This window comes from Ambystoma mexicanum, chromosome 3q (assembly GCF_040938575.1).
Source record: "Ambystoma mexicanum isolate Mex_15411 chromosome 3q, UKY_AmexF1_1, whole genome shotgun sequence".
Taxonomy (NCBI): domain Eukaryota; kingdom Metazoa; phylum Chordata; class Amphibia; order Caudata; family Ambystomatidae; genus Ambystoma; species Ambystoma mexicanum.
Window position 1 is genome coordinate 63,871,423 of NC_090926.1, and position 27,025 is coordinate 63,898,447.

General features: G+C 44.0%; 1 protein-coding gene across 3 annotated transcripts in view; it reads right to left on the bottom strand.

The window, feature by feature from the left end:
- The window catches only part of LOC138582118 (zinc finger protein 282-like), a 140,897-nt gene extending 131,431 nt beyond the window's left edge, over positions 1–9,466 (bottom strand). For all 3 annotated transcript variants that reach the window (XM_069653107.1, XM_069653106.1, XM_069653105.1), the window contains exon 1: positions 9,028–9,466. In XM_069653107.1, the coding sequence (XP_069509208.1) occupies positions 9,028–9,051 (24 nt within the window). In that variant the 5' untranslated portion in view covers positions 9,052–9,466. The remainder of the gene's footprint in view (positions 1–9,027) is intronic.
- Positions 9,467–27,025: the final 17,559 nt, after the last annotated feature.

The window sequence follows — 27,025 nt, forward strand, 5'->3', positions numbered from 1 at the left end:
CTGTGAACCCAATGCTCATCTGATCACCTTTCAATCTACAGCAGTATTCATCTCTGCAGTTTCTAGCCACAGAAATGTACTTCAACCAGGATTCTAAGTTATGCAGCTTAGATGCTAACAAAACAGATATTTTCATGCCACAACTAGTAAATAACTAATAATGCAATGGGTTGTGATGCCCTTGCAGAGCGGTTTCTGATCCCTTTTCTGACTTCCTCTTATGAACTGAAGATGTGCGCCCAGCACACTGCACCATTAAGTGTACCAGCATTGCTTAACGCCTTGACTGACTCCATTACTGATAGAGCCCTAATCTCTTGAGATGGTTTGTGCCAACATTAGATTAAAAACAAGAAGCTGTGTATGTACAACAGTGAAAAGTGACTTCAGCTTCAATAAACTGATCTGTATGGGTTCCCAGATTCTAAGGATGCTGCCAGTATGCATAATTTGAAACAACGACCTATATGTGGTAGTTACTTTATTAGGTCATACCACAGAAAGGATATCTCACCATCACACTACTTCCTTTAGTGCATCTCGTTTGTCATCCTTTCCCTTACTTGTCCATAAAGGTAAATAGTCAAACACTTGACGACCCTCAATACAAATTATATAGAACAAGTGACATGAGACTAGACATGTTTCTCATAAAATTACTTTTCTCCCCACTGGTCTGCAGCCACCATGAAGTGATGGGTTGCTTATTGACATGGCTTACTCTGAAGAAGAGAGAGAGAGAGAGAGAGAGAGAGAGAGAGAGAGAGAACGAGAAAGAGATTGATTTTTGGTATATCTACATCAGAAGCATTCTATGCACCATCTTACTTTCAGGTGTATGTAGTCTTTGTCAACTAGTACTAACAAGTACTGCCCATCTTGAAGGGGCAAGAATCGTCACTTATGTCCTGCTAGGATGTCTGGCCTTGTTCCTGTGACTGAATTGACAATAGGCATTACCAGAACCCTTCCAGTTGTCAGAACACACCGATCTCCTCTTACTTTTCTACTAGGATGTCATATGTGCAACCTTTTGTCCTTATATCGATTGAATGGCTGGTTCAGCTTTTTGGGGGGAGGTGGATGGTTTTCTTCAAATATCCAGATTTAGATCCATCACTGCCTGCATAGAGTCACCTTCCAGTATCACTTCTAGAATTTGACGTGGGGTGATTTTAGACGGACAATTTCCACTATTAACGTAACATAATCTTCAAATATTTCTGCTTACTGGCACTCAGCCTCTGGAACTGACTTTGGTGTCTGGATGTGAAGTACTTTGGGCTGTGAAGTCATAGGTGAAGAACCACCTGCAATGGAAATTCTTGCAACTCTAGCATCCTAGCATCCACTAAAAAACTATGAAAGATTCATTAAATATAAGGAAGGACATTTTTGTTGATGTTTCTGAAAATCCCCAACTTTATCACACCACTATTTTCAATTCTATGAATTAAACAAAATTAGTTTCTGTCAAGCTTTGGCATTCAAAAGATTAGAAATTTTTCGTTTTTTAGTTAACATTTAGAACGATAGAGGTATAATAAAATTGTTCTAGGTGATATTTCTGCATTTTGAAGGCTAAGCCCAAAAAACAGATTTATTTCAGCCATTTTTGTGTGGCCTTCAAAATGCTGAAATGTCACAATCTGGACTCCAACCCCACCATCTCCCTCTCCCGGGTTCATCCCCCAAATCTCCCCTATCCTCTACCCCCAACCGCCTTTCAAGCCCAACAAATTCCCACTCATCCTCCATCCACAAACACGTTTACCTGCTTCCCACCCCCTCCCTTACCCACTTCAAACATTACCACTCCTCTCCAACACAGACACAAACAAACACACAGACACAAAACAACACGTACCTAATTCCTGTAACTTCCCTCGCCTGGCCGCTCCTGTCAGCCCCTGCACGCACTTGTGTGCATAGCAGGGAGCAGCTGTCATCAAAAGATGGCAGGCACACCCAGAGGAACCTAGCATCACCAGAGCAAGTTAAGTGAGTGATAAGGGAGGTTTGGTTATGGGGTACGGAGGTGGGTGAATGGGTTTTGCATGATTTAGAAAGGCTGAATATCCAATTTTGATCGGTCTTTCTAAATCGACCATTAATGTGGTTGGGTAAAATAAATTGGGCAAGTAACTTAGTACCTAATAAAACTGAATACATTTGGGGATCTGATAAACCTAATAGCAGTGTCACTCAGTGTAGTCAATAACATATATGCAAAGGATAATGGGGCAGAAAATTAAAACATCTTTTGCAAAAACGGCTATATTTGAGACCAGAAATCATGAACTTGTTGGCAATCCAAAATCATATCCTTAAAATTAGATAATACTTCTTAGCATAACCAGTATTACCACAGATAATTTGAATCGGTTCAAGACCTAACACAAATAGAAGAGGAGATAATGGACAACCCTGACAAGTACCTCTGAGATAAGTAATAGGTTTCTGACAAAGAATTGCTTAACCACAAACGGGATTGGGGACAATAAAGAATTTTGACATAAGAGATAAATTTGGTACCAAATCCATGGCAATTAAGTGATTGAAACATAAAATCCTAAGCAAGCCAATCAAATACCTTCTTTGCATCTAAAGAGGGTAGGGGAGCAAGAATCTAAAGAAGTATCATTAATGTGGCATAAAAGATGTGTTAGAGGAAGTATGGCACCCTTTGATGAAACAAGTTTGATCCAAGTAAATGAAGAAAGGCATCAAATTACCAAGTCTGATGGAAATAACTTTTGCAAATATTTTACATTCAGTATTAGAAAGTTAGTCTTGGACAAATTGGGAATCTTTGCCTGGTGAGGGGAACAAGATAATGAGTGCATCCCTAAATGTTCATGAAGCACTATGATTGGGCATAAGGCTATTACATACATCTAGAAGAACCGGAGAAAGAAGTTCAGCAAAGGAAACATACCAAATATTAGATAATCCATCAGGACCAGGAGCCTTCCCACGGTACAGCTCACAAATAGATTAATTGACTTCATTTAAAGTAAAACCATCATCTAAATGTGAAAGATCACGTTTGATGGCACTGTAACATGTATTAATTTAAATACTTGGTAATTTGAGGAAATAAAGGGCTAGTATCAGGAGTATACAGGCAGTTATTGTATTGGAGGAAGGCATCAATAATATCTGAATGTTTAGTAAATCATTTTTTTAGAAATAGGGTTAGAGGTGGCTTTGGTTTGAGCAGGCTCTGATCTATGCTTCAGTTATACTGACAACCAGGGCTGGAAATTCAGATTAGATGAGCAGGAGCGAAAACCTGTTCCTTGGTGTCAGGAGTCCCTCAGTAGGCAGGAGCAAATGCTGGGGAACCAGAAGCACACTGCAAATCTAACTTTCAGATGAGATGCACACTTAAATTTGTTGCCCATTATGTATGATGCATTAGATTGAAATGGGTCATAGATGAATCCTAATTCTGATCTATTTACATTCTAAAATACTCTAGGTTAATGTCACATATTAATGTGGCTTGTAAGCCACCCATTGACATTAGGAGCAAAACGTAGCTTCTGGTAACTTAGTGTTAAGCTAACCAGGCTCTTCTAAGGTAGAAGCAGGGACTAAACAGCTCCCAGCAATTTCGAGCCCTGCTGTCAACATTTTGCCCACCTTATTGGAGCCCCATAGATTTTCAAGTAGATTTTAAGTAAACTGCAGCAAGATGTATGAGTTATATATAACTGTACTGAATGTGTTTCCTAAGATTTATATAATTAATTTTCAAGAGTTTCAATTTCAATCAAAACATTCACAGTATGATTAGTATAGGTTTTCTTTAACATGGAAGAGTATTATATGATTTGACCGTGCAAGGTTGCCTAAATGCATCCCATGTTCTTACTACAGAGGTATTTGAATAACAGTTCAAATTAAAGAATTCTCTGTCAACATACTTGAAAAGGCCACATGAAATCAAGTGTGTTTATTATCCTGAGTCGGTTGGTGAAAATAGTAATAAAGAATGCTCCTTAACTGGGATGCATTCTGTGGAGGTACTGCGCTTTTTTGGATGTCCATCAAAATGATTAGTAGCTGTGACAACATACCCAAAAACGTAAGCTCATAAATTTCATGTTTCACTGGTAGAGGGTTAAGTTGCTGTTTTTTTGTGTGCCTAAAACCACACTCACAGAGTTGCTCATTGATGGTGTCAGTCCCCTGACTCTTTACATGATGTATACTTGTTCCATTATTTCAGTTGTTCTTTCACCAAAATGGCAACACCATTCTTTGATGTAGTAGAACCACTTGCCGAATGGTCTCATTAATGTGTTTTAGGCTACACTGAAAAAGCATTCTAATACTTAGAGGGGTTTTTGAAACTCACTCACGGTTATCTACTGTGCATGTTCAGTGCACAGTAGATCACTTACAAAACTTGATCATTGGTACAAATACTCATCATGCATATCACTGTTGCAAACACTTGTTTCCACTTCTGCCTTCTTGTGTCTCACAATTGCTCGCAGGTGTCTATATTTTTACTGATGTCCTCTCAAACATCAGCTGTGGTTTTAGTTTCTTATAATGCTTGCACACGTGTTTTAAGCTCTACAGGTGTTATGGTTGACAATGGGTGAAACTTTGTATTGTCATTGACCTTTTGCCCAAAGATATTATACCAAATGTTCTCTATTGGGTGTACTATGTTTACACTTGCTTGGGCTGTTGTCAACTGTAAATAAGTATGTGAGCCCCACCAGTAGACTCGGTTCATTGAGGGGCAATTCATTTGGAAGTAGTGTCGTCGTAGTATATCTCACCCACATATCAGCACCATGCATCATAACATAGATAAGTGTTTGCAAATCCTGCTGTCTGTGGCATATTGTCACGTAAAGATGTCCTTGCAGCAGTAGTGTATTTCCATAACTAAACAGAGCGACGGTCAACATCTATGAAAGAATGCCAACGGCACCAGTTTGCAATTCAAAGATATTCTTTATTTTTGCTGTGCAAAATTATGCTGATTTTCTCCCAGAAAGTGTGCCCTGCTTACCCGGACTCACTTTCCAGTGATCCATGCAAAAGAAAAAGTATAGTGCATATGTACACTCTTGTTGGGCCGGTCTGCTGACATACCCACAGCTGCAAAGTAGATTTGGCAACATTGCAGCCACAGAGTAAAACATACATTCCTGAAATAACCTGCTGGAATCCAAATTATTCTAACAGCCAAGGGCTGCCTTAAAAAGGGGGCACCCGTGATTTAAAATACATATACCAGTGTATCCCCATGGCCTTGTGGCAGAACGTTTGTTTAATACAAATATAAAACTATATCTAGGTTGATGTATTGGACTATGAGGAAACACAATTATACATGCCAGAACTCATCTGATGTTTTTTTTAATTATCAATTGGTTTCCTGTGACCCACCTTCTTCTTTCAATCTACACCCTTCCCCTTTTTTCCACTAGGGCAGGCCACGGACTCAAAATCTATACTGGGGGCGCAATACGCATCTTTTTTTGGAAGAGCTTACGCGCTCCGAAAACAATGGTGTAGGTTTAGCACCATACAAAAACTTTGGTAAATAATATAACTTGGGGAAATAAGGGGGTGGTCCCCTACCTCTTATCTGCCACCTAACGTTATTTAATGCATCTATGAGTGAGAGAAGGAAAGACTGATACTCCCATAATGGGAAAGTGAAACTGAGAACTGCAGAGACAAATGGGAGGAGGTCCTTTGAAACACAATTCTGCTGGATAAGTGCCTGACAAAAGTGTTAAAAAGCAGGTTCTAAGCTCTTTAAGATTTCTTCAGGTAAGTTTATTTCCAGATACTTAGTTACAATCCACATGAAGACATAAAGGACATTAGCTTAGACAAACACTGGCTCCCAACACTCAGGGCCAGCCAGCTGTAACTGCCAGTACACAGACACTCACTCAGAACATTCCATCATCCACTCATAAACATTCCAATGACATCACAAGCTACCTCACCTCAGACAGGCACAATACAACAAAAAGCTCTATAAAATTAAAATAAAATCACATATATGTTCATACCTATGTACCTCTTCTGCCATGGCAGGCTATATTATGCAATGTTAGGCTATATGAGAATTCTGAGGGTATTCTCACACCTACTCCCTTTGGATACTCTGCACAGGTGGCCAGGGAAAGGCCTTCGCTCTTGGATCCTGACTCTGATGGTGGAGAAGCGAGGGGGGATTACCTGGGTGGAGGGTCCTTGAGGATTGGCGTGTCCTCAGGCGAGACATGTTATCCACCTTTCCCTACTGATGACAAACCTAACCCTCCCGGGAGGATAGCTCAGCAGCAACGTGCTCGCCTTGGAAGCAAGACGACACAGAGCAACACAGGTTCGATCCCCGGGTCTGCACTTAGAAACCTCTTGGTATTAAGCGTGTTATAAATAACCTATCATATCATATTATCCCCAACCTTGATGGGCTGTTCCCCTAATCTTTCCACACATGACATTTGACAGTACTGGGAAAACGAAGAGGCCACGAAGAGGAATGAAGGTTGCATATTTTCACCACTTTAGTACTGGGATGAGGAAGATGCCTGCTAAAAGCTGTGAGTGTCAGGCATGTCCCTTTGATTGTGGTCAGGCAGGGCTAAATTGACATCCACACCTGCAGCCTGTCAAGGGGCTTCATGTGTATAAAAGGAGACCAGCCCAGCAGGGAAGATAGCGACAGGGGCAGCTGGGAGACCCGAGCAGGAGAAATCACCAGCAGACCCTGCTACCGGGGAGGCAGCCGTGGTAGGACCGGATGATGAGCCAGGACCGAGGCAAACCTCACAGGAGGTTTACAAAGCCTGTAGCCAGGGGACGGTGTGGGTGTGTGCAGCCTGGGGCCTTCCTGGACCCGTGCTTGGCAGCAGGAGCTGCGGGCGAGCACCAAGAAGGAGGGACGCTGTCCACGTCCAGATAGTGCCTCTCTGGAAGTTGGTGTTCAGAGGAAGAACTGAAGCGGCTCTCAGAGCGCGAGAGAAGGAGACGCCACAAGCCAGTGAGTGTCAGAGGAGGATGCATGAATGCCAGGGCGCTCCTGCAATATTATTGAATGCCAAACTAAATGGAACTTTACAAATTACATGAAATAATGTCTATTGAATACCAAAGTAAATGGAACTTTAAGAATGACATGAAACAAGGTTCTTTAAATGCCAAACAAAATGGAACTTTGAAAATTAAGCAAGCGCAGCTTATTGAATACCGAACTAAGTTGAAATTTGAAAACTAAACGAAATGAATGCTTATGGAATACAAAAGCAAATTAACTTTAAATATAGTGAAACCAATGGATATTGTGAACCGCACAAAAGAGAACTTTGTAATTCAGTGGCATGAATTCTAAGTGAACACTAAATGGAGTCGAATACTTAAATTGAGCATTCTAAGAGTGGAATGGAGTAAACCCATTCAATTAAAGTGAATAACCCAAACGCCCTACTAAAAAGCAGGCACAGCAGAGGGCACAATTGTGACAAAAAAACATAAGAAGGTGGGTGTGACTAAAACACCCACAACTGAACTTTTATGATCAACTGCAGAGCAGCAAGGCCTAAAAGCCTGAAAGGATGTGTAACAAGTAATGGCAACGCCAAGAGGTTAAGGAGAGTAAGCCAGAAGACTGAAAGTCACGCCATCAAAGACAAGAGGCTAAGAGTTAGGGATCCTGGTTGCACTACCTATAACGGGTGGCCCGTTTGGTCTGACAACTGCGCCTAGACCAGTGAGCCCTACACCTTGAGAATTCCCTGACACTGCCATGTGAATATAAAAGTGTTGGAGAAGGGAACCCTGAGACTTGAGGAGCTATATTGCGTAGACCTGGGAACAAAGAATCACACTGTTTTGTTTTCTGTGAACAGTGGTGCTGGAAACTTGGGGAAGGGAACCCGAGAATTGGTTTTGAACTATATTACCGTGAACTGGAGAAAGGTAATCTTGAGACTTTTTCATGGAACCTTTGTTACACTTGGGGAAGAGGAGCTAAGAGAAAGCTTTGAGCTGGAAGCGGCTCAGAACTTTGAGGTGAACACTACTTCTGTTGATTTTGACCTACCTACACATTGGTTAGCTTTAATTGTGAGGGCAAGAATAGGTTTTGGACACAGATAGACGTTGAACTCTTTGACTCAGACTTTGCTTACTTTAATTCAGGTAGGAAAATCCCATTTTAAGGCCTTCTACCATTCTAACATTTGATGTATTAAAGTATTTGTATTTGAATTGTAAGTCTGTTGTCTGTGTCTTGCTTCATGATGCCTTCACAGCTGTCAGGGTGCCAACTCAGAGCTCGCAGTTTGTAGTCAATGTTCAGGGGTCACTCGATTTTGACTGGCCACTGACACCACACACATATACCAAAAGCATTACCACTCACCTTTACCCTTTACATGGGGTGACAAAACAATGTGACCAGACATGCACTAGCAATTGGCACAGCCAACCATACACTTCACTGCAACCAGGCACATCGCAAACCAACGCATTACCATGCTAGCAAGTACAGGTAAGGGATAGAAAGATATATTCTGCCAATTTGTCATACTGTTTTGCATTCACCGTTATGTTGATACCCATTTCCAAAATATAAACCTGGCAAATGTTTACCACTCCACAATGGTCTAACTCAGGGCTACTTCTTATTATGCACTGGACACTAGACGGTAAGCATCCATTTGCAGCGAACAGGTCGCCACACGAAATCACACCTAATATACTCACCCCAGCATATGCCTCATGATAGGAAGCATCAGAGGATTACCAAAAAACAGTAGCCGGTTTCTTCAGGTATGAATGCAGCAACACCACAGCAAATGCTACCTTGCTCTACTCTACTTCGCCATCGTCCCACCCCAAACAAACCCATCTCTTGCAGTTTCCTACACGCCTAGGGGATATGAATGTTCATGGCAGAAGTCGCCCTAAATAAGAGTCCATAATATAACATCCTTCCACACCACCCTTAACCCACTGGTTTTGGACATCGCTCACCTTATCTGAATGTTGCGGTGACATTCTTCTCGCCAACCGAAAGGTGGATCTGAGTTTTGAGTGTTAAGCACCAGGTGAGTGTTTGTGCAGGCCACCCACACACACTGCTCACTCCTTATGAACGCAGTTAGCAAACTATTAAAGGAAGGTCCCAAAATCTTATATACTGCACATGTTCAAAACATGAGACACAATAACATGGACTGCTTAGTTTCATCACTCGCTGTAGTGCTCTGAAAGAGGCGACACTAATCACCGGGGCATGCTCATAGACCACTCGTGATGCGCACCGAGGGAAACTCGTTAGACACTCATTTAGGGTCTGCCATTGTCTACACGGGAAAGTTGAGAGTTGACTCCCTATAAGCATGATCCAAAATATGCCGCTGTGGTTGAAATAAGATGCCTCTCTGAAGCTAACATGTCAACTGAAAACAGTTAACGAATGACAGATGTCGCAAGACTGCGCATGCTCAGTAACAGTGACTCTATTGAGCATGCGCAAGATGTGACTGGCCCGTCATGTACGTCGGATTGGGCAACAGATCCTGCAATTCATTTCTCATGATTCTACATATCGTAGGCTACGTTTCTGCTGGGTTCAGTGCTGGAAATGGAAATTATTAACTGTGCGATCCCACCAGTGAAAAGGGGAAAGATGAGGTATTTGCTGGAGGGAAGCGGGCGGGGAGTTTTGAACGTGAGAGGCATTTCTACCGACCACCTATAAATAAACCTTTCGAAATGAATTATTAACACGTGGTGAAAACCCCAAGAGTTGAGAGTGTTAACTATAATCTTGCAAGGAAAGTATAAGAGGTGCACAGCTCTTAAACCTATAAAGCTTGCTTAAACATTTTCAGCAGAGTACAAGCCTAACCAGCATATTTACATGCCAACATTCTGAAGCACCTGGGAGGGAGATTCCATCACAGAAAGAGGGACAAATTAATTTTCCCATAGAATGACATTAGGGTATATTTATTTTAGGCGGCGGAAAGTGAAAAATAGCAATATTTCCAAGTGAAAAATCGGTTTTCTCCTGCCTAAATCGGGAGGATTGACATGTTTGCACATGTATCCCTTCCATCGATACTGTTGTGAATACTTAGGCCACTGAATATTGTTGTGAATATGTTGTAACCTATATCATGTAATGCAAATAATGTAATGTTTGAATGTGACTAATTTCTAAGCTGTCTTATAACCTCGCCGTGACACCCGAGGGTCTGGGCGTGTAACAAATAAAAAAAATAAATAAATAAAATAAAATGTAGCCTGATCAGAAGTTCAAGTGGTCTGGTGGTGGGTGACTCTTTCGATCATCCTGACAACCAAGTGTGTTTGAATCCCCGCTTGTAACAAAGGCACATCACAAACACTAAAATCTTTGAAGTGCTGTACATGGATTTCGCAGATTGCGGCCCAATGACCAGCACTGGCTGGGTTTGCTTCTGGGGAGGAACATGGCTTCCAGAGGCCAGTGAGTCATTAAAGTAGCATTATTCTGCCCAGTCGAATTATATGTTCAGTTTGTTTAAACCGCATAATACGCCCAGGCAAGACATGCTCCTCGTGTGTCAGACACAGGCGGGTGCCCTCGATGTTTGACTGCAATATTTAATCCATTGCACCCAACCTTTTGTGTCACCTAGGCGGGTGAAACACCTGATTTTCGTTCTGGTGGGTGAGAGCCCATAGAAGTGAATGGGTGTATGAGGGATTTGGCGGGTGATTCAGCTGCTTGCAAAGCGGGTGACACCTGCCAAAAGCAAGTGAGTGGAAAGCTATGATTTAATCATATGATGGATGACTTTTAGCATATGCAATATTTAATCACACCATGGAATGTTTATACGTGTGCCAGGTCCTGTCCAGTACAGCTGACAATATCAGGTACACTAGATGCTATCTTTTTAGAGTGTGCTTGAGGGCGCCTGCATACACAATTTGCATATTTTCATAACCACACTCAGTGTAATGTCACGTGACCCGCGGCATGATGACGTGTGACGTCATGACGCGGAGATGAAAATAAAGAGGGCAGCTTTGCGCCTTTTTGATTAGATGGAGGCGGGGCCCGTGAAGCACCACATCATTGTCTTGCATCTTTCCTACGTGGCGATGCGCCACGCGACCCGACTTCACCACCCCCATAACATTGGCGACAAGGGAGGTCCAGGGCACGCGCCTGCTGATCGGGCAGTTGAAAGGCATCTGGGTCGCCGTTCACACAGCGTGCTGTCCCTCAGCCCGCAGCGAGATCTCCACGTGCTCTGTGCATGCCGGTAAGGAGTCCCGCACCAAACCAAGCCTCGCAACAGCTACTACTGGCAACTGCCAGAATTTTTGGACGCTCAGAGTGTCATCCAACCACCCACCCATCTACAAGGAAGGGGGAAAGGCACAATCTGCCAAGAATTCAGTGCGTCTCTCAGGAGAGTGCTTGTGTGCCGTCCCTCACCGACCACACCACAAGTCGGCGATCCCACTAAATGTGGCACCCAGATGCCTGACCCACAAGTGGGGTCAATCCCAAGGCCCACAAAAAGGGACAGCGGCTCCCCCAGGAGCGCCTGTGTACCCCAAAGCATATACTGTGCCAAGGAAGGTAGAGGGACAGCGACTCCGTCTGGAGTGCCTGTGCTCCCCAAACCTGCATCTGTGCAGACCCACACATTTCTGAAGACATATCAGCAGATGAGGCTGCTGCACCTGCGACTCCATGCCAGCAAGGGGGGGTCGTCCCAACAATGGGGATCACTCGCACCCCTATGCGAGTTCGACATGGACGGAGCTCCGGCCTCACTGGGCCATGGTGGGAACTATGGCGGGAACGTTTAGATATGTACTTCAACACCACAGGGGAAAAATATGATCTGACAAACAAATGTATGCTGATCTATTCAGTGGGACCTGAAGTCCAGAAGCTATTGAAGATCTTGCGCCCCACAGACGAGTCAAATAGTGCAGCTGCCAAAACACTGACGGACTATTTCGCCCCAATGGTGAACACAGATTACGAGAAATTCATAATGCGCACTGCTATGCAACAAAGTGAAGAAAATATGGATAAATACCACGGTCGGCTGAGACAACTAGCTATGACCTGTGGGTGGGAGAACGAGGAGGAGAAGGTGAGACTCCAAATTATCATTGGCTGCCACACAGTGAAACTATGAAAACAAATCTTGCGTGAACCAGCAATCCCACTCCCCAGAATTCTTGAACTGGGATGCTCCCACAAACAAGCAGATGTCAGAGCCTCCAAAATGGAGTCAGCCCTGAAATCGGTCAAACTCGAAGAGGTGTGCTCAGTGGGGAGACAGATCCCAAGAACTCAAGGAACAAGGGGCACCTGGCGACAGAAGAAGCAGCAAAAACCCACTGCTCCAAATCCCTGCCCACAGTGTGGATATGACCTTCCGCATGAGAAGGACTGCCCAGCGAAAGGGTACACCAGCACCAGATGTGGAATCCCAAATCACTTTGCTCGAGTTGCAGAGCCTCAGCCCCAGCCAGTGTACCAAGGGGGAGGGAACGCCCCAGAGGATTCACACAGGAAAAAACAACCCAGTCTGCCAACACTATGTCCACCAACTCACAGATGGACCCTCCAGGCGCGAGCATAGGGGACGAAGATGATGTTTTCTTCATATCAGCATACTTATCATAGGTGGCCACGGAAAACACCAAAATCGATGCACAGTGACCATTCTGAACACCCCCATCCATGTGCGTCTAGATACAGGCACATCAGTCAACGTAATGGGTGACGAACAGTACCAAACACTACCAGGTCCCCCGTCGCTCCAAGCGACAAGAGTGCGCATCTTCACTTTAGGGGGCAAGACCGCTCTACCACTCGAAGGCACCTTCATAGCCGCTGTTGAGCACCATGGCTCATCCATTCAAGCCAGGTTCTACGTGATAAAGGTAGCAACACAAACGCTAGTTGGCTGTGCCTTTGCAGAAGCCCTAGGTCTCATCCATTGCACCCATGGTGTGTTCGCAGAAGATGTACAAATGCTCCTGCAAAGGTTCAAAAACATATTCACAGGAATAGGACGGATGGATGGCAAACCAATCCGGCTCCACATCGACAATACAGTCCAGCCGGTGGCCTTCAAACACAGGAGAGTGCCCTTCCACCTTTGCGAGAAAGTAGAAAAAGAGATTCAAGACCTCATTGACCTCGACATCATTGAGCAAGTTGAAGTTCCAACACCCTGTGTATCTTCAATTGTCATTGCCCACAAGCCTAAACAACTGGACAACGTCTGCATTTGCGTGGACATGCGACTGCCCAACAAGGCAATTAGAAAGGAAAGGCACTGGGCTTCCACCCTGGATGACATAGTCGCAGAGCTGGAAGGAGCAACAGTATTCTCCAAGCTTGACCTCCGGTCTGGCTACCACCAGCTACTCCTCCACCAGGACAGTCGTTACAACAGGATCTTCTCCACCCACATAGGCCTCTCCAGGTACGAAAGGCTTAACTTTCCCATCTCATCAGCCGCAGAGGTGCTTCGGAACACCAATTGCGGAGCGCTGGCAGGGCTACCAGGGTCCCTGAATGTAAGCAACAACATTCTAGTGCATGCCAAATTCGAAAGTGAACACCTGGAACGGCTAGAGAAAGTACTGGTGAGGATCCAGTCCCTAGGCTTAATCCTCTACCGTGATAAATGTGAATTTCTGAAGAACAAGATCACATTTTTCAGGTTTATCTTTCAATAGGGAGGGCTATCTGCCGACCTGCCGAAAGTCAGGGACATGCAAGAAGCCAAACCCCAAGAATCTGTGTCAGAAGTGAGGAGCTTCCTGGGGATGGTCACTTATTGTGGCCGCTTCATTGAAAACCTGACCACTTTGTCCGAACCCTTAAGAAACCTTGTAAAGCAGTCAATGGCATGGAGGTGGTCAGCCCTGGAACAAACCTTGTTTGAGGACATCAAGAAAGCCCTTGTCTGAAGAATGCATATTATCGTTCTTTGACCCCCAAAAAGACACGGAAATCATTGTGGACGTGAGCCCTTTTGGACTTGGAGCCATCCTCACGCAGGCTAATAAGGATGGCTCACTATGCACCGTGGCATATGCCAGCCGAGCACTCTCACCTACGGAACAAAGGTACTATGGGGTTGCCACCACTTACATATATATAAATCTATGGGAAACCAGTGAAGGTGGTCACAGATCACAAACCCCTTCTTCCCATCATGATGGGCGGGTCACCAAACCCTCCCCACCCCCCACACATAGAAAAATTATTGCTCACACTCCAAGAGTACAACGTGGACCTCAAATACAAGCCAGAACAAAGTAACGCTGCAAACTATTTGTCCCGACACCCCAAAACATAAAGCACAACCCCCCACCCCCGAGGTGGTTGCCGCTGTTGATGAATACTAGCGTCTCGTCAGTGAAAGCTCAGTCCCCAACTCAATGGACCTCACCAAAATAAAGCCAGCGCCAATAAACAGTGGATGCTACCAGATCATACACAACGCCATGGAGTCAGGACGATGGAGGTCCGCTCTTGATGACCTAAGCTCAAAGACACAGGAAGCAAAACTCACTCTTGAACAACTGTGGAAAGTGAGAAGCGAACTAACTTTCACAGATGATGGACTCCTTTTGAGAGGGCCCCCACACAGTCATCCCTACTGAGCTAACTGACCGAGTGATCGCCCTTGCCCATCAAAGCCATCAAGGTGCTGCCAAGATTAAAAGCCACCTCAGGTTCAAGGTCTGGTTCGCAGGGCTAGAGACAAAGGTATAAGACTTCATCCGCACCTGCAGATGGTGCCAAGCCACTGCTCCCCATGTTAGAGAACCATCCAGCCAGTGCATGCCTCGAAGCGAAGAGCCGTGGGAAACCATCTGCATGGACTTTGGCTCAACACAACAAGATTCACACTTCTTAGTTATAATAGACCAGTGGTCCCGGTAGCCTGAATCAAATTTGGCCCGTTGCTAGCTCTCCAAGAAGTCATACCGGGTATGGAGAAGATGTTTGCAACCCATGGCTTCCCCAAGACAATATGCTCGGACAATGGTTCCCCATTCCAGAGCACAGGCCTAGAAGAATTCCTGGAAAAACGGGGCATTGACCACCGCTAAATCACACCTGTGTGGCCATGTGCAAATTGCGAGGCAGAACGATTTATGCGCACGCTCAACAAATGTTTTTGCATAGCACATGGACAAGGAACATGTGAGAAACTGGCCCTGTTCCAGTTGCTACTTGAATATAGGAAAGCCCCACACTGCTCAACAGGAGTAGCCCCAGCAAAAGCCCTATTTCGGAGGTGTCCTTGCATGTTTCTACCTGGACTGGAGAGTTCCAGGGACAGTTGACAATGAAGATATGCAAGCCTGCAGGGAAGCCCCAATCAAAAAAAGAGAACAGCAAACGAGGGTTGCAAGAACATGACATAGCAATTGGCGACACATTGCTAGTGAGAGCTTGTCACCCAAAAGGAGTGCCAGGTCCGGACTGTCGGAAGTAGATTTCCCTGATGCTGGGCGTGTAACCTTTGAGGTGGGATGCTGGACCCAAAACACTCTCTCCCCTTTGCGTCACTGAATGTAGTTGCCCAGCGTGCAGTATGGTTGGGAGTTATTTGGTGGGACCTTCAAGGTGGTGGTGATCGGATAGCTGACCGTCAAGGAGTGGGTCTGCAAGTATACAAGAGGAGGACTTAAGTATACCCTGTGTAAACTATCCCCCCACCACCCAGTGTTCCCCAAGGTGCACTGGTATAGGCTAGCTGGTGGTGTAACTCAACTTGTAGGTAAGTTGGCTTGAGGCTTGAGGACTGACATCTGGGTCCAGTTACTTCAGTGGTGGTGGCCCAGACATGCTGCGGCGCGCTGGATGCGATTGGTAAGTGTCTTTATGTGTGTCCTTGTTGAGCAGCGAGTCCTGCTGTGAATTGTCCTTTTGTGTAGTCTCCTGTGGTTGTAGTACCCTTCCTGTAAGGTCTATAGCAACCTGTGCAATGTACCTGGTAGCTGTATACTTCTGTAATGTCTATAGCAATGTCTAAAATGTTACTAACTGTGCCTTTCTTCCCTTGTAGATGCTGCGAAATGAAAGGCTGCTGCTGCGAAATGGAACGCTGATGCGGCGGAATTGGAACGCTGATGCAGCGAGATGGAACTCACCACGAAAGAGTGAGGTGAGCCTTACAGGTGAGTGGGTTGTGATAGCAGGTGCATGCAGTGCACTGTGTAAGTGCTGCTGAGAGAATGCTCACGCTGTTCCTTGTCTCTCCGTTCAGGTCCGGTGTGCCGTAATCGGAAGAGTTCCTCTGGGGCTGCGGTAAGTATGAAGGACTCAGGATGACTTCAAGATGTGGCTTGGATAAGTCAGACAGTGGGCTGTGAACAGCTGGAGCTGTTAAGGCTGGAAAGCGGGTCCATGAGGCAGGCTGATGGCAAGGCACCTGGAATCCTGGAACCAGCGCAGATAAGCATTACGCTGCCAGGTCTGCAGCCGGAGAGAACATAAATCACTGGGTGTGGCCCAGGTCGGGGTTTAAATAGCCCTGGGCTCAACTAGACCACCATGGATTCTTGGAACATTGATATCTGGGGGCCATCTTGTGTCCTATGTGGCATCCTGACCCAAGGGCCAACTTGGTGTGGGCCGCAGTACCCAAACATTGTTGCCTTCACCAGCCAACAATTTGTTGGGTCAAAATACTGCCTACTGTATATGCCTGAGCTGGGATCATGGTGTCAGCATGTGTTTGTGTTGGGGTCATGACAGCTATTCTGTTGTTATTGTTGTATCAATGAATATCTCTTGCCCATTGTATATATTGTCCACATGGGCAAACAGCAATATCTAGTACTTTCACAGAACAGAGAACGTGCTGCTTAGTGGTCAGGCATGCTAAGATGATACATTTCTTTTTTTCCCCAACATTCTGTATGTTGATACTCGATCAGTTCTATTCTTGTATTACAAATCATTGTAGTCTCTATGTCCTACATTATATATGTTAGAAGTTCTGTTTTGCCTCATGGTAACATTATCTTGCTGTCAAGTATGATCTCATTTGTGTCTTTTGTAATTCAAAGCAACTGTCATCAGGGTATTGCCACCAACCGATTATTTTAGCTTTACAAATGTATGTGTGACTAGGTCAGCTGGATCTCTAATTTGACTTTTTTCATTGCTTTAAAATTGAGTATTGTTATTTGAACAAAACCTCACTTCTGATTGTGTGTGCTGATTGAAAATATTACTCTTCCAAATTGCTCAATTGAAAAATTGTATTTTTCTCTTTTCAATTGTACTTTTCATGAACCATGGGCCTCATTACACGGTAGGCGATAAGGGATTACCGGCACCGGTAAGGGCACCGCTGCCGGTAATCCCTTACCGCCCTACTACGAGGTCCCTTAGTCGGTCCCTTCCCTAACGCCTGGTTTTACCAGGGCCCGTTATTAGCTCCATCGCCATTGAGCCCTATGGGGGCTCAAATGGGAATGGGGAATGGTTCCCGGAATGGGGACTTACCGGGTCCTCCAAGGTCAGAATGACCCAGTAAGTCCCTATTCCGGGAACACGGACCCGGAATGCGGTAAGGGGGTAGCCATGGCGCTAATAGCGCCATGGCTACCGCCTACCTTGTAATGAGGCCCAATGTCTATGACAACGAGGCATCTTGATCTTTAAAAGAAATCTTACAAACAAGTCAGGACATGTATGGCACCTTGTATTATTTTGTATCCTATGAATGGATGTGTATGCCTATATAAATTGGAGATACAACGTCATCAATATCTGTCTTTACCTTTTGGGGACCACGTTTTTGTAGCCATCCCATTGGGTGGCCTAATATTGTATTATCTCACACATTTCCAATTTGGTTACTTGTTTTGCAGAAACAGACATGTTATAACATCAGATTTAAGTTTATCTCTGACATCTGTCAACAGACATGTGTATCTCAAAGACTTTTGCTATATAGATTAGTGCAATTGTTCGTCATTGTTTGTTATAGTGCTTCACAGGCAAGAGTGTCTTATGCCATGATAGTGTATTGCCAGAATACAATTATTGGCCATTCTTGTTTGCTTGTGTAATCAATTTGTACTTGTTCATCTTCATTACTTTTCATAAGGATGATACTGTGACATCAGCTCCATTATCTGATTCATCAGACATCGAAGTGACATCAGCACTTTCCTTCTGTTAATATTTATTTGCATCATCACTAAGTTAATTTTGTTTGTCCAGTAGGAGGAAACCGTTGTGCTAAACTTTTATGACAGTATCATTTGACTCCACTCACGGAAAACAGGTATTTTGTTTAATTTTACTATTGCTGTAATGGAGATAGATATCAAAAGCGAGAAGTGTAATAAACCCTGTCAATAGCCTACATCTGTTATCTCTCCATACTTCAAATTGAAGTTATAGCATCAAGCAAATTATACTTAAGATGTATGTTTCCTTTTGTTCACTTAACTTTTAATTTCTTGTCCTGAAGGAGGATACTGTGATGGGCAGCTTTCCTTACAGAACATATGGCTACATCCAAGAAGAACAGCTTGGGAAGCACTTTTTAATGTGTGCATATCCACAAGTTGGTGTTATAGGCTTGTTGATGGCAACCATGTCCAAATTGCATGATCATGCTCTCTCTATCAGACTATTAGAATGCACATCAACATACCTTTTCCATGTGCCCATAGTGTGTCTTTTGAACACTTCTCTGATCTTGTCTTGTTTCGAAAGAAGTTGAGCTTCATGTCAAATCCTATTTCTGCACCATATGACACAACCCAACGAGAACCTATATGCCAGGTATATTGATATTATGTTGTTCTGGTGGTCCTTTTTCCAAAGGTACAGTTTGAAAGCACATTTGTCTGTGAATGAAGATTTGAATGTATACAGTCATGCGAATATGTTTCCTGTATATTAAAGTGCAAATGAATTCCTTTTAAAGCATGAGTAAACTGTGATGGTGTGTATTGGCTCAGGACCACATGGCACCATACAGGGAGCACAGGTGTGACATACTTGTTATATTTTCTATTATGTTCAATTCAAAACATTTCAAAATGTGTATGAATTTGTGTTCGCAGTTGATGTTGAAAATGTTTTCCAAAAACATTGATTACAAATCTAAATTTGAATGCACTTTAAAATTCATGTTTATATATATGTCAAAATGTACAGTGCATGTCTAAGTCTGCGTTATTCTCGTTATTGTATTGTATCATGGGACACATAATCAGTTACTGTTCACCAGTACATAAAAAACATAGGTATTGTGACAAATTGCAGGAATGTGTCCCTTTTCCAGCAGGGGGAGCCCCCCAGTGAGTCTAGGGAGGTGAGCCCACTCTGCAACACCCTCCCTAGGGGTTTAGGCAAGTGAGACTTCATCAGGAGAGACTCCCCGTGTGGGTACATGCACTTCTGTTCCTGTGAGGAACTCCCTAAGGAACATGTCAACATTACCTCTTTAGGCATTTCCTGCAAAGACTTATATGAAGAGAAAACAAGTAGTTATTGTCAGCAGAAAATATGAATATCCCCTTAAGTGAAAAATCCCATTTAACTGGGATGAGGAGGATGAAAAGACAAGAAGCGAGGCTGCAGCAGGCATAGGGAGAGAGAGAGATGCTGAGGTATGCTGGGGAAGGCCCATGGCTACGTAGAACCTGAGAGAGGAGGAGGCTGGGTACTCGACAAAGCCTGCACGTTACACAACAGCTCGCTCACTTGAGAAGCAGAGCAGGACATGCAGCATATTGTAAATTAGAGAGAGCGAGAAGCGAAGCTGGATGTGCAGCGTCCTGTAACTTGGAGGGAGAAGAAGCGAAGAGTAGTGGCATGACAACGAAAAGCTTGTGGTGGACAAGCTTTCCGAAAAGCTTGTGGTGGACAATTGTTTCTGGGACCGGCGGTCCCAGAAACAATGCCAAAACCACTACACGGCGGGAACCACGTAATATCCTGATACCTGAAACACCGGTCAGCCATCTGGAAGCAAGACACAAAGTAAGAGGCATTAAGGAATAAGGAAGCCGGACAAGCAAAAGAGAGAACTGACCCCGAATGAAGGGAAATCCCGGTGATGTTGTCCCTGAGAGTACCAGGTAACAGTGAAAATGGGAGACCCAGGAGGGGGATGGATAACCGTTATGGGACCATTCATACTCGTCCCAGTCAAGGTAAAGAGGCTATAACATTGAATCCCCAGAGAAGTAAATGAGAATCGTTACGGAACTACACATAGTTGTCGCAGTCCAGATAATGGGAGTATAAGCCTAAAAGTGTGAGATATAGATGGGAATCATTACTGTAGTAATCATACTCATCCCAGTCAAGGCTAAGGGACTATACCATTGAAACCCAGAGAAGTGAAGGAGAATCGTTAGGGGACTACACATGCTTGTCCAAATCAAGGTACGAAGAGTATAACTCAAAAAGGGAGAGAGAGGGATGAGAATGATTGTAGGAATACTCATCTCATTCAAATTAAAGAAAGTATAATTGAGAAAGAAAATAAAGTTATAAGGGAAAAACCTGAATAAAATACTGGTTTGAACTGCATGTCCAAAGACAGATATAAGAAAGAGACGAAATGTTTTGAATTACACAAAAGAAAAGATAATCTCAAGAGAAAGTTGGATGACCTTAACTCAAGAGAACAGAAGACTAATTCTTATTAGTACAAGTAAAGAGGGGAATAATAACCAAAAGGAAACCATTAACAAGAGAGAAGATATCAGTGTAAGATCCAACAGAGCACAGTTTGAGTAGAAACAGAATCACAATAAAGTACTGAGAGAACTGTATGAACTGAAGTTCCAAGATACATTTTGAGAATCAGCTATTGAATAGATGTTTGCAAGAAGCAAACACCCAGGAGGAGGGAGTCATTCTCTTGTCTTTAGTTAAGTTAGTCGTATGATCAGTTAGGGTTCATTTGACGGTAGACAGATTCTCTTAAGACATTCAATAACGTTTGACAATCACCTTAGGTCATTTTGTTATGTATGGACAACTCATAGTATAGGGAGAGATAGGCATTATCCTTTTCTTTAATAAATGCTCACGTGAAATGTCTTATCAGAGTCTGCATTCTTTTTCGGACCCCCCAGAGTAGGTATATAGGATTGAGGAAAATATACCTTTGCAAACAACTGTCTCGTTTGTATACAGGCTTCTAAGATGGGCTAAGGCTCCAGAATTTGTATTGCTATATTTTGTAAGTTTATAATTAGCACAGACACGTTCACACTGTGGGATGTTCTGACCCACTAGGCTCTGCACTACAAGATCACTGTGTGCTGGTTTAATCAAAAACAACGGAATGGCTGCCGGAAAGCCCTATGCGCGCCACAGATCACTGAGAAGTGCACAGGGAAACCAGAAAAATTGGCTGCCAAACCTACTTTGCCTGTGTCAGTGGTAGAACAGGAGACTACACTGTCAAAACCTGTCGTTGGGGTGCCCACAGAGTGAAATGGAACTACCTGAAAAGGCAGTGCTGCATTGCCAGGAAAACCCAGAAGTGCTATAAAATCCGTTTTCTTTGGCTGTTGAAATTGCAAAATAATGGTTTCCAAACACCAGAAAAGATCCAACATCCTTGTTGGGCGTTAACCCTCACCTTATTTAAGGAATCCCCATAAGCACAATGTCAGGAGAAGCACATTTCATCACAAGAAAATCCACATTCAAAAAGGTGCTTGCCTGGAAAAATATGTTTGATATGGGCGCAGTACCGCTCACTGCCTGTGTCCAAGCTGTATTTACTTATACTGTTAGTTAAACTTGTACGTTAAGATCAAATTGTGGAAAAGAAGAGACTTGCCATCAAATGCAATATAGGTTGCTACTATTCAATTTCTTTGTTTTAAAAAGACTGGAATGAGAGATATGTGTGTATATTTGTTGAAAATATAAAGTTTATTTAGAAAAGACAATTTTAAACAAAGTGTTTTAAAGTGGACTGATGCCAGCCACATAGGACTTCAAAGCGCATTCCACAGTTTGCCCCAACAAAGGGTGCCTTCCTTTTGCTCTCTGCCCAGGACCTATCATTTAGATGCTAATGAAAGGAGGAGGGGATTTTGCTCTGCTTCTCTGGAAGAGAGACAATAGGCTTCCTGGAATGAAAGGGAATGCATTTTCGGGCAAAACTTGGGGGCGGGATTAGACAGATATGTGTATCTTAAACCCCAAGAAAATATCTTTTTGAAAAAGACTCACAGAGAACTCTGGCAATTGTTAACAGGAAAATATTGCCCACAGTTTGAAACTACTCTGAACTCTGTGCTATGTTCAGAGACAGGGCTACCGAAATTGCAATTTTGTAGCAGTTGTGATAATGCTAAAAATATGAAACTTCACAGGATTATGCCCAGATGTCATGCGCATATATGAAGAAAAATGTGGACACTGGGTAACCAACCAAAAGCACGAAAAACTGTCAAATTTGAACCGAAGCTCTCACTGAGCTGGGACTCAGATCGATACTTGCTCCATTAAATCTGTGATGTAAATATGTATTGTTAGCAAGTTGGTGATATTGTAAATATGATTTATGTGAAAAATAGATTTACTGTACAAAAACAAAGGGGAGGTACTCCTGGATTGTAAAACACAACAGCATCATGACATCAGATTTCCTTCTCAAATCAGGAGAGGGGAAAGGCTCTAACCAATAGGATTCCTAGAGGGTGTGCTTAGTATAATTCAGCCTACCCACCCCTTTGGGAAATACATAAATAGGGACAGTTTCGGACCTAGAGATGGACATATTCACCCATCAACTGATTTACTGGCGAAGCGCTCTGCAGGAGAAACCCATATCCAAGACTCCAGAACTTTGAAAGCAGAGAGGCCCAATTCCAAAGCTGAACCCTTCTCAGTTGGCCTTTAAAATCTTGCAACTTGATTTTACCCACGACTTCCAAGGGGCACAACAAAAAGAACAGCCGGGCGTGCTGGTTCTGCTTTCTTGCCAAGAACTCTTGCTAGAACCCAGTGATCCAAACCAGTAGAGCAGAGCTGTAACCTGATAGCTGCAACCCAGAACCAACTCGTCAGATCCCGTCATGAGGCCGTGCAGTGTCCAGAGTGCCGTGCTGAGTGCCGAACCAAGCGCCTGAATCCTGTCCGGTGGGCTAGCAAAATTCCAGTCCAGAAATAATTTTGACCATATCCCTGACGGGCCTATTCGAAACCATAGTTGTGATATCTACAGCATAGAATTGTCCATAGCCAGTATCTTATCCTTAAGTAATCCTATCCAACCCATTCTATCATATCCAGAACTGCATTGTAGAAAATCTCTTTTGTTTTCCTGAATCTTTCGCTTATCCATATAGTCCTTTGATAATTGTAGTGATAATATCATCTTTGCGCTAATATATTTGCTGTAGAAAGGCAAGCGCCTCGGCAGATAGAAACCACCCGGAGGCGTTACTGGGTAGGTGGCTTGCTGTCGTGTAGCTTCATAGACTCCCTAGTGTAAAGAAAATTCAAAAGCGCATCTTTCATTTGAAATGTTGACTCTTTCTGAAAAAAAAACGACCTTATGGTTCTCCCGCAATCGCGTTTCTCGAGGGCTGAAATGTTTGTCATGAATTTTTCGTTTGGCTCAATTTCATCACGTGTAAAAGAGCTATTCTTTGCAATTGACCTCAGAATTCGGTTTTCAATCTGCTAGTTATTCGATCATCATTGCTAGTGTTTACCTGAAACTATACAAAGCGGCTCCCACTACTTTTTCCCATTTATTCAAAACCACATTCAAAAGTATTTGACCTGTTTTGAAATCATTCCTGTTTCTCTCTATGCTTGCTGGGGGGAATTGGGATTGAAACTGTATTTGTTGAGTGTGTATTTCCTGAAACCTGTGTTCTCTCCTTCCATATCCATATTGCATATTGGGCGGAATTGAGTAGTGTGCAGGGGGAAAGAGTGACATTGCATTTGACTGAACCCACACAAAGTTGCATTCTGTGCTACATTATTTTTCTTATCCATACTCCTTCTGATTAAAGAGATTGTTGATTGTAACATCACCCATTGGTGATTATTGTATAAATATTAAATAGTGTGATATATATATATTGTTCAAATCCATAAAATAAATCTTTTAACTTTGCAAAACAACCTGCTTCTTGGTTCAGTGAGACCGGGGGGAATTCAAAGAGAGGGGCGTGATATAAGGGTACATTATTCAGAAATAAAAGAACTTATAGACACAAATATATAATTAAGGGTTCCAGCTGTGCATCACACGCTAGGCATTGGCTTAGGCGGAGTGCCAGATTAAAATCACTTACAAGATTAGGGGCTCGTGCGCCGGGATTTCTGAATTAGATATACCACTTGTGACAGTCTAATACAGTGTGCTAACTGACAGGGTACATAAATCCTGTTGGGCTACCATGCTGTGTTACACTGTGAAAAGCACCCTTCAAAAGGAATGCTCTAAGGAAACTGTCTGTTTTGCAAAAATATAAGAAAACTTCTGTAAGTCAGGAAGGGAATTAATATTTCCAGAATGGCGACTTTGGTAGAGATGAATATGACTAAAGAGCACCTATTGCATACATTATTTGTAAGGGATGAATGGATAGAGCAGGATCAGAATGTGTGGTTGCAGGCAATCACAGAACAGATCACTGCAACAGGGTTAGATACATGACAAGATCAGGGTCCATTACATATGGCCCTGAGTGAACTATATATGGCCCCTAAGGCAAAGGAAGAGCAAATCAAGATTGCCAAAATAGCAGCATATCTATACCTATATATTGGAGCAATACAGGCTAAATATACCGAGGACCAAGATCTGGCAAACAGGCAACTGCAGGCATTAGAAAAGGCCCAAACTGATCTGGACTCTTCTGAGCGGAGGCTACAGAGGAGCCAGGAATCAGAAAATGAAAGCAGGCAGTACATAATCAAAATAAAAGAGGACATGGGTATCCTGCGGCAGGAAAAGGTAGACCAGGATACCAGAATGCTGGCCCTGCAGAAGGAGTACCAAGAAAGTTTGGACTCCCTACTGCAGAGCTAGAAAAAGCTGGAACAACAATACATTTCAACAGGGCATGCGCAGAGCAGGTAGTCACCCTGCAAAGCCACTTAGACAGAGAGAAAGAAGAGAGTAATAAATTAATCCTGAAAGACCTGTACACCCAGGCAGAATTTGATGAAGAGTGCCAGAAAGCTGGTGCGCTTCAAAGACAGAGGGACAACCTGGCGACACAGAGGCAGGGTCTTGCTCAGGAAAGGGACACCTTAGGCCAGGAAGTCTGCTATTTAAAAGAGAAGCTGGAAGAAAATCACCTGGCCCTTCAGGGACTGGGTATCCTCCAAAAAGACCATCAAAAATTGTTAGAGCAGACCACGGAGGTGGAGGAGGCTCTAGCAAGGAAGGACCATGGCAGTATGGATAGGACTCAGGAGGCAACCCTCCTGCAGCAAAGACTGGCCCAGTACTCTAAAACAGCACAAGAAGCACAGATAGAAAATGAGGCTCTCTGTGAGAACAATGACAGACTCCACAGGCAGGTAGCCATGCAAGAGAGATTGATATAAACTAGCAAGGCCTTGATTGAGGAACAGAAAGCTCAGATTCTTGCATGGCAACAGGGAGCAGTGGCTGTCAGAGATGAGGTTCGCTGGGAAAGGGAAACACCGGAGCATAACTTCAGGAACCCTAGTACCAGAGGCCTTCATCTCTTCCAATCCCTGGACTCTGCCACCCCTATGTCCACTGGCGCACATGAGCCAAGGGCCACGGGGATGGCAGATTTCAATCCAATCAGAAATATGGGGCTCATAGACCAGCACCTCCCAGGAATGGATGGGCGGGCATCTGGGTATGGGTACCCAAGTACTGTGAAATTTAGTGGGGAGCTCCATGAGAGTAGGCCCACTAAGGGCATCCTGAAAACCACTGCCCAGCTAGGACAGGGGGGTACTCATCAAATCCTGGGAGCAAGGAGGAATCAGAAGACTCCTCTGAGCGCCCCAGGACACAGGAGACTAGGTCCCCACATTCTGCCAGCCATTCCCATGCTCGTAGAATCTGGGAGAGCCTAGATGACCAGACGGGCACCTCTGGCAGCAGTGCCTCTGAGTCAGAGGAGGAGTGGACCAGGGTTACCCGAACCAAGGAGGCCAATAAGGCAAAAAGGGCCTTGCTTAAGGACCTCTTAAAGCAAATCAAAGCGATAAGGAGCGTCATCACGCCCTATCATAAGAACTTGAAGTATTCTGTTTGGGAGCACTTAGAGCTCTTTGAGCAGATGATGGAAACTTTCCATTTGAAGGACAGCCAAAGCTGTAGTCAATATGTGAAATGGAACTTCTCACCAGAATACTCCAGCTTCATTCTAGATGGTCCACCTATAGGGCGGCCATCTTGAAGCATTTTTCTGTGCATAGAAATCCTCAGGAGGCTCGCAAGGCAGCCTACAACTTGCAATGTGGGGAGGATCAGGCCCCGCAAGAATTTGTGAAGGAATTAAAGCGTACCTTTGCGCAGACCACCAGAAGAGTGCACACGAACAGCAAAGAATTTGTGAATACTTTTTTCCACGCTCTCCCCAAGTACATCATGACCCAGCTAGTGAGGTGCAAAAGCCCATAGAAAACAAAAATAATGCAAAAAGCCTCAAACCAACCAACACCCTTCTGCTGCTAAGGTGGCAGAGGTAAAGGTTGCCCCCATTTTAGATTTGGAGATGGGGGGGGGCTAAAAACCCACCTGCACAAAATCAGAATAATCCCAAGCCCAGAAGGCCCTCGGGCCAGTCACAGACAGGGAGCCAAGGAGGTAGTCCCACAAATGGGATCCCTCACTCCCCTGACTATATAAATCCCCGCTACAAGGGGAACAGACCCATCCTGGGTTATGTGTGGACTCCTCCAGCCCAAGGGGAGATCCAACCAAACCTCAGCTAACCCAGGAAACCTCCCTCCTCACTT